General features: G+C 43.3%; 1 protein-coding gene across 1 annotated transcript; it reads left to right on the top strand.

The window, feature by feature from the left end:
* The first annotated feature begins 9801 nt into the window (after positions 1-9801).
* Positions 9802-10251, top strand: HSPB3 (heat shock protein family B (small) member 3). Its single transcript, XM_068532741.1, has one exon. It carries the CDS (start codon positions 9802-9804, stop codon positions 10249-10251), a length of 450 nt encoding a protein of 149 aa, XP_068388842.1.
* The last annotated feature ends 1829 nt before the right edge of the window (positions 10252-12080 follow it).

Raw genomic sequence — 12080 nt, forward strand, 5'->3', positions numbered from 1 at the left:
ATCTCACATTTGCCAAGGCCTTGATTAATGTTTAAAGAAACATGGGCAATGCCACATGCTGTTCTTTTAAAATAGCCACTACTGAGTTGAAATGGGTCAGTTTTTTCTCCAAAGAACTTTAATCCTATTGTGTATTACAAATAATAATATCTGATATTTACTGAACACTTTCTATGTGCCAGGTTCTAGTCTAAGTGTCTTATATCTCTTTTCTAATCCTCACAACAACCCTAAGAGACATATGTATTTTCCCCATTTTCCTGGCAAAGAAGAAATTAAGCCTCAGAGACGTTGTGACTTGCCCTGTGTCAAGCAGATAGTAAAGGGCAGAGTGAGGATTCAAATTTAGGTCTTTATGTCCCTAAAAACTGTTCCTTCAGGACTTCCCTGGTGGCACAGTGGTTAAGAATCCGCCTGCCAACGCAGGGGACACAGGTTCGATCCCTGGTCCAGGAAGATCCCACGTGCTGCGGAGCAACTAAGCCCGTGCACCACAACTACTGAGCCTGCGCTCTAGAGCCCGCGAGCCACAACTACTGAGCCCACGTGCCACAACTACTGAAGCCTGCGCACCTAGACTAGATCCCATGCTCTGCAACAAGAGAAGCCACCACAGTGAGAAGCCTGCGCACCGAAACGAAGAGTAGCCCCCGCTCGCTGCAACTAGAGAAAGCCCGTCGTGCACAGTAACGAAGACCCACCGCAGCCATAAACAAACAAACAAACAAACAAATAAATAAATTCATTTAAAAGAAAACTGTTCCTTTAATCACACCGTTATGATGCCTCTTTAGGTACTTTTATATAGAACTAGCATAGTTTACGCTTGGTAGTTTTCAATCAGAAAGCAAGGGTTTAAAATTTATTCTTCAAAAATTTCCCAATCCATATCCCACCCCCTACCCCAAAACAAATGATCTAAAAGCTGCAAGGGTTAGGACAAATAAATGGGCTCAGTGTATGAGGACCTTTATTTGGAATACAGAGTCAAAAGGCAAGAGGACTAAGGGTTGCTCATTTACAATTTCAGTTATTATTAGTCTCTTATGAGTATAATTCTAATCTCTCCCACCAGAGGGCAGTTATCACATGAAAATATGAAACCACTCCTAGTGTTAACATGAGCTAAGATAGCTGCTTGGATTGGTCCTATTTTGGAGGGAGAAACCTTGCACCAAACACTGAGTGACAGTCAAAAGCATTCTTCTGTTTCCAAGATTTTATAATGTATTCCATTTAAATACCATCTGGGTTTCAGTAACCTGTACTGCCCTAGAAAATTAGATTTATATGCTTTTTCATGAGGATTCCAAAGAGTAGCTGAGAAAAAGGATTAAAGTTTTTGATAGACAGCAAATAACTTCAAGTGTCCAGTCTGCTTATGATTTGGAGAGACCACCAGAAACACTTCTATTTATTGATCACGTTGCACAATGCCTTATAGTGAAAATGCTTTATGGCCAGAATCAGATCCAATCTTCCCAACATCCCTGGCAGGTATGTTCTGTTAATTCTGCCCATTTTAGAGATGAGGAAATTGAAACATACTCAGGTGAAGCAATGTGCCAAAGAATACATGCTTAGTTTATATTCTTAAGCACCATGAAGCAGTGGATCTGTTGGAGATGTGTTGAGCCCAATTACAGAGACTTGGCACCAAGTTCAGGAGCGAGGTCCACTGGTGCTCAGAAAATCCATGTCAGGAAAAGAAGGGCGAGGCAGGGTAAATAGGAAGCTACCTGGTTGCTCTCGCCGGCGGCACTACAGGCTCCACCACTAAGTCAAAAGGCAGAGCTGCTTGAGCGATGGTTACAGACCATCTTTCCATGGTAGGTGAGGATCCCATGTGCTGTTTTAAGCCAGAATTTAGACAGCCTGGTATGAGTCTAGCTAGCAGGTGAGGGCATAGGAACTAGGACCCATGCCTACAGAACGAACAGGGTGGGTTCTCCATGGGTCCCCTGGACCCAGACACCAGCTGAGATCCAGAACAGGATCCAGGCCTTAAGAGGGCCTGTGGAACTTGGCAGGGAACAAAGCAAAGGGAGGAGAAAATCTTGGCCAATGTTCAGCTTTACGAATTGGGCCAACTCCAAGAGCCGGCCGATTCCAACTCTAATTTGAAATCTGGTTGGAGACTAAGGAGGACAGGCAGACTCCTGGTTGTTGGCTATGCTACAGGCCCTGGATAGGTCAGCTTTGATGTGGATCCCTGTGATAGCAGCTGAGGCTGTTAATGAGTCGTTGGCTATAATGGACTCGGGAGCAGAAGCAGGGCCAATCCTGAATGTGGGTGGCTTGGTGAACCCCCCAGGAAGGACTCAGGGAAGGCAGAGTGAACACAGTGTGGGCTCACTCCTGGTCCCCCATGAGCAGTGCCAGACGAACCCGACCACAACACTGCCACCAGGAAGCAACTTACAAGTTCAGAGTTGTGGACCTGAAGCTTCACAGGTACGTTATGAATCAATTGAACTAGTAGAATCTTTCAAATCTTTTCTCATTCACCACTTGTTGAACACCTGCTCTATCTCCCAGGATTCCTAGCAGCATGCCTTGCTTAATAATGCATAAAATTAGATCCAGGGGTTTATAAGGTGCCAGGTGAACCTCATACCCAGCAAGTAGAGGGAAATTGCTTTCAACTGTAGCAATACGGGCACTCACAGGCAGAAGGAGCGTGGAGTTGAGCCTTAAGGGGACAGATTTTGAGCAACAGAAGTAGGATGAGGGCATCTGTATTAGTTTCATGACTCTTGTAACAAGTTACCACAAACTGCATGACTTGACCCAATGGACTCTTATTCTCTCACAGTTCTGGAGGCCAGCAGTCCAAAATCAAGGAGTCAACAGGACGAGCTCCATCTGGAGGCTCCACAGGAGAATCTTGCCTCTTCCAGTCTAGAGTGGTTGCTGGAATTCCTCGGTTTGTGGCCCCATCACTCCAGTCTTCAAGACCAGCATCTTCAAATCTCTCTTTGCTTTGTCTTCATACCGCCTTCTCCTCTGTGTGTGCTAAATCTCCCTCTGCCTTCTTTCTCTTGTGATGACATTTGGGGCTCATCCAGATAATCCAGGGAAATCTCATCTCAAGATCCTTAATCACATCTGTAAAGTCTTTGCCATATAAGGGAACATTTATAGATTCCAGGGTTTAGGGCACGGGCATCTTTTTTTTGTGGGGGGGGGGTATTCTTCAGCCTACTATAGCATCCTGACTACAAGAAATAGCATGAGGGGGAAAAAGAGAGAAGCAGGAGTGTTTGGAGGACAGCAGAACAGTGAGTCTAGAGGACAGGGATCATACAGTGTAGCCCCAGAAAATATGGCTTCCACATCTACCTTTTTGGTCATATTGGTGGGGAATATGACCCCCAGACCAAAGAGTTAGGAATATATGATGGAGGAAATTCCATAAAGGTAGATTTAGAAAGAATAGTCGAGATCAGAATGTACAACCAGTTTTCATGTGAGAAAGCCTAGAACCACTGCTAGTATCTGACCTAAGGAAGGGTGATGTGATGGAAGTGGTGTCTCGGGAAGATGACCTCCTCCATCCTCTCAACCCTGTTAAAATGTGTTTGCACTTATGGCTTCTATCTAAAATGTGATCTCCTTCATGGCCGTAAGGCTAACATTCCAGAGCTGACTCTGGCCTCCAAGATTGCAGCAAGGTCCAATCAAATTAATCATTCAAATATTTTTAGGATTCCCTTAGGCAGATGTCTACCTTCTAACTTGGTTGTCACTTTTATCTCTTTCCAGACTGCTGCTATCATCTGCTTCTGTCTCGTTACTTCTTCCTCAGGTACTGGAGGCCCTTTGCACTTATTTCCCTAAAGCCTGGTACAATCCCTTGCTTAATTCCCCCAAAGGCTAGTTGACACCAGGCTGAAATGCTGAACAAAAATCTTATTCATGATTTGAGGATGACATAAGGAAATTACTTTGTTTAAAAGGAATATTTAAAGCAGGATATTGGCCATCTAGCTCTCAGACTCGATCAACCATGGCCCCTCGGGGTCCCTTGTTAACCAGTTCTCTCCTTTCCATCAAATTAACAGTCACTTTTCTTAAAAACATCTTATTAAAACAAAACAAGCCTTCCAGACCTCATGTCAGCCTCTAGTGAATCTTTTCCATCCCCTCCCACCCAGCTCCTTGAAATTGCAATATGCACTCCCCAACCAACTGCAGTCCAACCTCTGCCCAACTTTGCCTCTGACTCTCCCTAAGTCAAAGACACCCTCACTGCTAAGTCTGTGCTTCCATCCTTATCTCCCTTAACCTCTCAGCCCTTGACACAAGCCATGCTGTCTGGTCTCACTACACCTCTTGCTTTCCTACCTACTCAATGTCTCACTGCAGCCGCAGAAGGAAAACCGGTCTAGACCATCACAGTCTCCCCGTAGAGGGGTAACTCACCCCACAAAGATGATAAACTACCTTACTTAATAATGGAAAAAGTTAACTAAGTGTTTCCCAAACTGTGGGCTGTGAAATCAATTTAGTGAGTTGCAAGGCTCACTGTTAAACTAAACGGAATTAAACAGAGACCATCAGAGTGCATCACACGTAGTAAAGCTAAGGGTTTTGTACCCAGTATGTGTATATGTGTGTTCACTGGTGGTGCTGAGTACGTTTCTTATTGTGGGTATAGTCAGAAAAGTAAAAAAGGCACTGATCTGGGTCTTCATGAAGTTAGCTTCTATATTTCAGAACAGAATTTAAACTTTAATTTGGAAAAAAACCCCAAAAACTTCAATAGGCCTTTTGATTACAAGGAGAAAGATTAGTGTTTACTCTAAAACAAGGATTCTGGTGTCACTCTTAGAGCAACTGGTAGATATCTGAAAATAAAAATGACGTACAAGGCTCACCTCTCCAGCCTCATTTCTCCTGCTTCCTACTCTGTGGTCTGCACTGTGGCTACACCTCGTCCTTTTGTCCTCCAATCACAGGTTCCTTTCTGGCTCCAGGCCCTGGAATGTGCCATTCTATTGCTGGGAACCCTCAAATCCCCCTTCCCTTTCCAAAGCTCCATTTGTCCCCCTCTGTCAGCTTACCCAGACCAAGATACCACTCTCTTTAGGGAACCTTCTCAGACCCCAAGCTTAGTTGGTACTGAAATCCCCCAAATGAGCCCCTGGGCCATTGGGGTCTGGATGAGCAATTCATGAAGCTGACTAGAACTGTGTCTCTCACCTTTTTTTTTATTATTGCTCCATCCCTCCACCCCCAGGAGTCTTTCAAGACATTTTTCACCTGATTTTTCCTCCCTCTCCCTGATGAAATTTGAATACCACAGATATTCTTTATGTCTGTTATGTACTTGGACCCTTTGGAGAGTCATAATCCATTATCTATAGCTAAGATTTGGTATAATCTTAGATAATATGATATGTATAGAATAGATAACTAATAAGAACCTGCTGTATAAAAAAATAAATAAAATTCAAAACAAAATCTTAGATAATATGGTTTTTGTTTTTTTTTTCCTCCATAAGAACAAATTTTTGCCCCATTGAGAATGCATGGAATAGGATAAGAGAAAACTCTACTTGTCCTCCTGACAGCACTAAGACAAAAATAGTTCACAATCTTTCCTGATAAGAGGCTTATGTCAAATGCTGAAGAGGTTAAGGAAAATAAGGTTAAAGTATAGATTTAGCAAAGAGGCTGACTTTGACCTCATTGAGGGCAGACTTATTTTGCAGCAACGTGGAGAGTGACCCTTGAATACAGGCTACCATTCAAGGAGCTGGGCTGGGAGGGGATAGAATAATTAGCTAGGGGATGACATAAGGTCTAGAAGGTCTTGTTTTGTTTTAGGAAGATGGGGCACACCGGACTTTAGGCTGATGGAGAGGAGGCTGTGGACACCGAGAGACTAGAGAACATCGAGAAAGGGGTAAGTGGTTGGACAGAAGCCCAGAGGAGGATGGAGGGGACAAGGGAATCCCGAGCAGAGGGGGTGGGAGCACAGCCAGCTTCTCCCCGCTCAGACGTCTGGGCGTGAACGTGGAGGCAAGTCCGCTCAGCTGGGAGAGAGAGACCCGGGGCACAGGGAAGGCCTGAGGAGAGGAAGAGGTTTGCCATCTTCACTCTGGAGAAATAGGAGAAGCTGATCAAAATACACAGAAGGATGGCCAAGTGACATCGAGGGCCAGCTGAATGAAAAGCACAAAATTTGTAGCAGTTGGATTTTTTCTTTTTCCTAACACTTTCCAGGCACTGTCTTAGGTGCTGGGGCTACAGCAGTGAACCCTACGTTTCTGACCTCAAAGTGCCATTGTCTGTCTTCCCCAGCTGGAATTTAAATCCAGAAGTAAGATAGTTTTTTTGTTTGTTTTTGTTTTTGTTTTTTTTTGGCTGCGGGGCATGTGGGATCTTAGTTCCCTGACCATGGATGGAACCCGAGCCCCCTGCAGTGCGAGCACAGAGTCTTAACCACTGGATAGCCAGGGAAGTCGCCAAGACTTTGTTTGGATTTTGGTTTTTTTCTGGGGTGGGGGTGTTCCACCACATAGCTTATATGTGGGATCTCAGTTCCCCGGCCAGGGACCAAACCCGTGGCCCCTGCAGTGAGAGCACGGAGTCTTAACCTCTGGCCCACCAGGGAAGTCAGAAGTAAGATAGTTTTAGATGCTGATAATGGCGATGGAGATAAAATAGGGAAGTGACAGGAGGAAGACTCTGGCTAGATGATCAGGAAAGACCTGCCTGAAGAGATGACAACTGATCTGAATCCTGAATGGCTTCTGCCATTCTGAGGGTGGAGCTTTCAAAGCAAAAGGGACTCCAAGTGCAAAGGGCCTAAGGAAGAAAAAAGCTTGGAGTATTCGAGGACAGACAGGAGGCCAGTGCGGCTGAATCATATAGGATCTGGGGAGAGAGGCGGGGAGGAGGTCAGCAGGGGCCGAGAAATAGGTTCTTGAAGGCCGTGGTCAGGATTTTGGATTTCATTCTGGTTACAAGGAGAAGCTTCTGGTTGGGATTTTTAAGCAAGGGAGTGACATACTCTATCCTATGCTTTGGAACAGTGGCTCTGCTTACAATGGGGAGGATGGACAGTAGGGTAAGAGTGGGGGTAGGGAGACCAGATCAGAAGCCTGGGAGATTCTCCAAAAGGGTCAAGGTAGTTATGAGGAGGAAGGCAGTTCCGGTGTAGGATTAGGGTCAAAGGGCAGTTTTGGGAAAACAGTAGAAATCTCGGGTGTTTGCGTGGGAAATGTGAATACTCCTTTTTAACCTCAGCAACTCACACAGAAACACAGAAACAGCAACATGGAAACACCGCTCATATCTGCTCCTCACCCATTTTAGAGACCCCTGGAGGCAAGAAACTATAAGACTGGGCTTCCCTGGTGGCGCAGTGGTTGAGAATCTGCCTGCCGATGCAGGGGACACGGGTTCGAGCCCTGGTCTGGGAAGATCCCACATGCCGCGGAGCAACTAAGCCCGTGAGCCACAACTACTGAGCCTGCGCGTCTGGAGCCTGTGCTCTGCAACAAGAGACACTGCAATAGTGAGAGGCCCGCGCGCCGCGATGAAGAGTGGCCCCCGCTTGCCGCAACTGGAGAAAGCCCTCGCATAGAAACGAAGACCCAACACAGCCAAAAATAAATATAAAACAATTAATTAATTAATTAAAAATAAATAAAAAAAGAAACTATAAGACTAACTGGACATGTTTTTCTCTGTCCACCCTACCAGCATCTTTCCAGTATTTAGTTTTTAACAGAGTTTATTTTTTAGAGGAGTTTTAGTTTTAGGTTTTTAAATAGACATTTTTTTACAGCAGTTTTTTAGAACAGGGGTTGGGGGGAGGGGAGATGAATAGGTGGAGCACAAAGGATTTTTAGGGCAGTGAAACTACTCTGTATGATACTATTTTGGTGGATACATGCAATTATACCTTTGTGCAAATGCATAGAATGGGCAACACAAAGAGTGAGGCCAGATGGAAATTATTGTCTTTGGGTGATTATAATGTGTTAATGTAGATTCACCAGTTGTAACAAAGGTACCGCTCTGGCGGGGATGTTGATAGGGGAGGTTATGCATGTGTAGGGGCAGGGAGTATATGGAAAGATCTCTGTATCTTCTTCTCAGTTTTGCTGGGACTCTTTCTAGGAATTTAAAGCCAAATCCTTAGTACCTTATCTATTTCCTGCCACTGGCAGTGAGTTCTGTTTTTGACTTACCACTCAGAGAGGCACTGAGGAAAACAGCTCTCAATATTTTATGAGCTAGAGGACATTAACCTCTCAAAGAGTACATTTTTCCCTTGAGGGTCACCAACCTACGAAATGAAGATCAAAAAAGCTGAGTGTGAACGTGATTAGGGCATGTTCTTAAATATATACCAAAATGTCCACACAGATTTCTAGAGTAATAGGAAAGAACTAAAGGAAATGGTTCCCTTCTGTTTTCAGATTTTTAATTTTTCGTAGATCTTTTTTTTTTCATTCTAAGAAAACGGATATGCGTTTTAAGGAAAGGTATTCCGGAGTCTACCCATTCTAGAAAATACTAACCTCTGTGGAGAGGAAGTTTTCTATGTTTAAAACCGTCTTGAGTGTATGCGCATTGCATACACACTGCAGAAATGAAAAGCACAAATGTGTCTATAGTGGTAAGCAAGCCTCCCCCCAGCCCCTGCCTCTTGATCACTCTGTTACCCTCTCAGGAGGTACCTGCCATTCCCCATGACACAGCTTTCAGAGAGATTCTATTTGTACAAGCAAATACCTACTTATAAAAAAGATAAATTGTAGTGTATAATATGCTGTTCTGGACTTTTCTTTCGTACCTAACACGTCTTGGAAATCCTTCTATAGCAGTGGATAAAGAGTTGCCGCATGCTTTTTCAATGTAAGTTTAATGTTAAGGTATTACAGTTAAGAAATTATATGTTATTTATTTTTGCCAATGAAACAGCAGAGCTGCAACTAGATTAATCCTTAGTTTTCTGGGCTTTAGTATCAAATAGTTCAAAGCTTTAACATTTTCTCTCCCCCGGGGCTCTATTTTCCTTGCTAAGATGCCCCATTCTATGCCTGTCCAACTCCCATCTGAGGTTCGACATCATTGTCTGGTTTAGTCCTAGGATCTCATTTTTGATGAGTCAAATGTAATAAACCCAGATGGCGTGGCTCAGATGTCCCTTAAGTATAAAAGATTAAAGGATGAAGTGAAAGTAAATGTATAGGACAGAAGGTTGAGGGTTTGTTGAATGTTTGATATTTGAATGTGTGTGCGTGTGTATCTTAATTCCTAATCAGTTACAGCTAAATTCACCTCCCCCCAGCTTTGCACTTGGCGACTAGAATTAATGCAGTTTTAGCTCATATCATAAGACGAAGAGTGCACGTCTCTGGGCTGTTCTGATCCGCTAGATCACTGTAGTTCACAAGGACAGAGCACTCCCTCGGATATTTCTCAAACACTGTTTCTGATTCTCTTTTTCTCTGGGGGTAAGCAAGGCAGACACACTTGCCAAGGATAACTGAGAATGTAAGGGCAATCCTTGTACTCGGCAGCTCGAGCAGTCTGTGTGCTAAAAGCAACTTCGAAACATGCTCTAAAAATAGCCGTTCATTGTCGGCAGGAGTGAAAACACAAGAGGGAGTGTGCGGCGGGCGCTGTGATTCAGGCCTAATTAAAGGGTTGCGTCTGCGCAGGGTTATAAGCGAAGAGCGGCTCCAACAGATCCTCTTGTCAGTAGGCAACCGCGAGGGTTCAACGCGGACAACGTAGCCGGGGCGGAAGGCGTTCGATGCTGGCTTTGCCTCCACTATGGCAAAAATCATCTTGAGGCATCTCATAGAGACTCCAGTGCGATACGAGGAGGAGTTTGAAGCTCGAGGTTTGGAAGACTGCAGGCTGGATCACGCTTTATATGAACTGCCCGGGCCAACCACCGTGGACCTGGGGAAAGCCAGGGTGGCCCAGGCTGCCCCGGTGGACACCGCAGAGATGCCGCCCCAGAGAGACAAATCCCGCTTCCAGGTCCTGCTGGACGTGGTCCAGTTCCAACCCGAAGATATCATCATTCAGACCTTCGAAGGCTGGCTGCTGATTAAGGCTCAACATGGAACCAGAATGGACGAGCACGGTTTTATCTCAAGAAGCTTCACCCGACAGTATAAACTGCCCGACGGCATTGAAACCAAAGATTTGTCTGCCATCCTGTGTCACGATGGAATTCTGGTGGTGGAAGTAAAGGATTCAGTTGGGACCAAGTGATATCTTATCGGTGCCTGTTCATGCAGCACGAGGAAGAGTCTAGTTCAGCCCATGGTATCACGAGAATGTGTGTATTACCTACCTTTGAAATGATTTTTATGAAGATTAAAAATATAGACATAGTTCCTGGTATATTGAGGTTGTCTTTGTTACTTTTACTCAGAAAGGAAAGTTGTTAAATATGTTCCTACAGCTCAAGTTGTTGCTATTCTTACACCTGAGAAACATTGACAGTTTAGGAGACCATAGTCTGATAGCAGAGACGACTCAGAATTATTTCTTCGTTACTCCAACAATGCCAGAGAAGCTGCATTTTTAACAATTGATGGCAAGAGAGCCACACTAATTTAAGAAATTCTTATCCATTTTATGAAAACTTTATATCGCTGAAAAGAGCTGTGATCCCCTTCTCTTGATAAGCTTTTATTCTCAATGTATTTTATTACAGTGGAGTGGAGCTTTGTAAACATAGAGTCTGAAGGTTAAAATATAGTATTTGAAAACTGGGTCTGAAATATATTTATGATTCACTACATTTGTTACTGCCTTAAACTTATGTTGGAATTTTCAGATATAAATCTGATTTTTTAAAGTTGCAAATACGTACCTCTATTTTTTTTTTTTAAGCTAAACTGGATCTTATCTGCAGTGTTTTCTAAAGCACAGCGTATGTTCTGTGGATATTTATGAAACATTAAGATGTATTAACTCTTACTCATAAATTGAGTTTAGGAAACCACTTTAAAAAGTACAATTATTGAATTCAAAAAATTTTAAACTATGCTTTTTAAATGTTACTTAAAATTTTAGATTTCGGAAGATGGCAAAATGTACTGCATCTGTTCTCACTGCATAATCCTTAGCTTTAAATAGCCTGGCAGGCAGTGGAAGTTCGGAGGCCCGAACTTACATGGGAGTCTGAGTTTTTACAGCACAGGGGCTGCTTCTATTTCCCCCTACTGCTGCTTTGGCCCAAGGGAGCGCCTGACACACTGGTGGTTAGGAATATTGTGTTCAACAGCTGGTATGTGACATTCCAAAGATTTGCTATCTCATTCTGTACATATGAAATATTTCTTTGAGGAAGTAGCTGCTTTTACCCCATACCCCATGTGAGGCTGAGGACAGCGCTATGAATAGAAGAGGAATTCGGGTGTGGAAGACACCAGGGTAGCTATTGACTGCTGACAATACTGCTGAACTCCTCTATGGCGCTTTATTCGTAGTTCACATGCAAACACGAGAGACATGAAACAACCGAAAAATAAATCGGACAGTCATGCAAGTGGTTTTGAAAACAGAGATGTTTGTTTACGGTCTAATTAAATTGAAAGGGTTTTGAAGCTTCATGTTCATATGAGGTTACGGCCCATGCAGTGATGTTTGTGCATGCAACTCTAGAATCACAAATTTTGTTTGACAAAGTGAATATTACAGACCACCTCTGCTACCTAACAAAGTTAATGGTAATTAATGGGATTGCATCTACTAATATGATTAGAACTGAGATACCATTTGTCCCACATTATTCTTTCCCATTACTGGACAGAATAGAGTGAACATGAACTAGTGCTTTGAGAAACAAACACAAAAACCCCTCTCATGTGGCCTTGATCTTACTCTAGATGAGATCTTCTGAGAAAGTTCAGAAAGTGAAATTCTTACCACCAGGAGCCACTGAGGAAATGTTTAAAAATTAAAATTAAAATAAACACATCATTCAATTAGCATTTCTTTTTTCTAAGATAAATTTCAAAGTAATACACAGCCAGTTTTTTGATTTGGAAAATAGATCAAACATTATCAAAAATAAAAACCATTTATTGGTT

Source organism: Eschrichtius robustus, chromosome 2, assembly GCF_028021215.1.
Source record: "Eschrichtius robustus isolate mEscRob2 chromosome 2, mEscRob2.pri, whole genome shotgun sequence".
Taxonomy (NCBI): Eukaryota; Metazoa; Chordata; class Mammalia; order Artiodactyla; family Eschrichtiidae; genus Eschrichtius; species Eschrichtius robustus.

What these genes read in the sequence shown, in the direction of transcription:
- HSPB3 (XM_068532741.1), top strand. Translation starts at nt 9,802, where the DNA reads ATGGCAAAAATCATCTTGAGGCATCTCATAGAGACTCCAGTGCGATAC.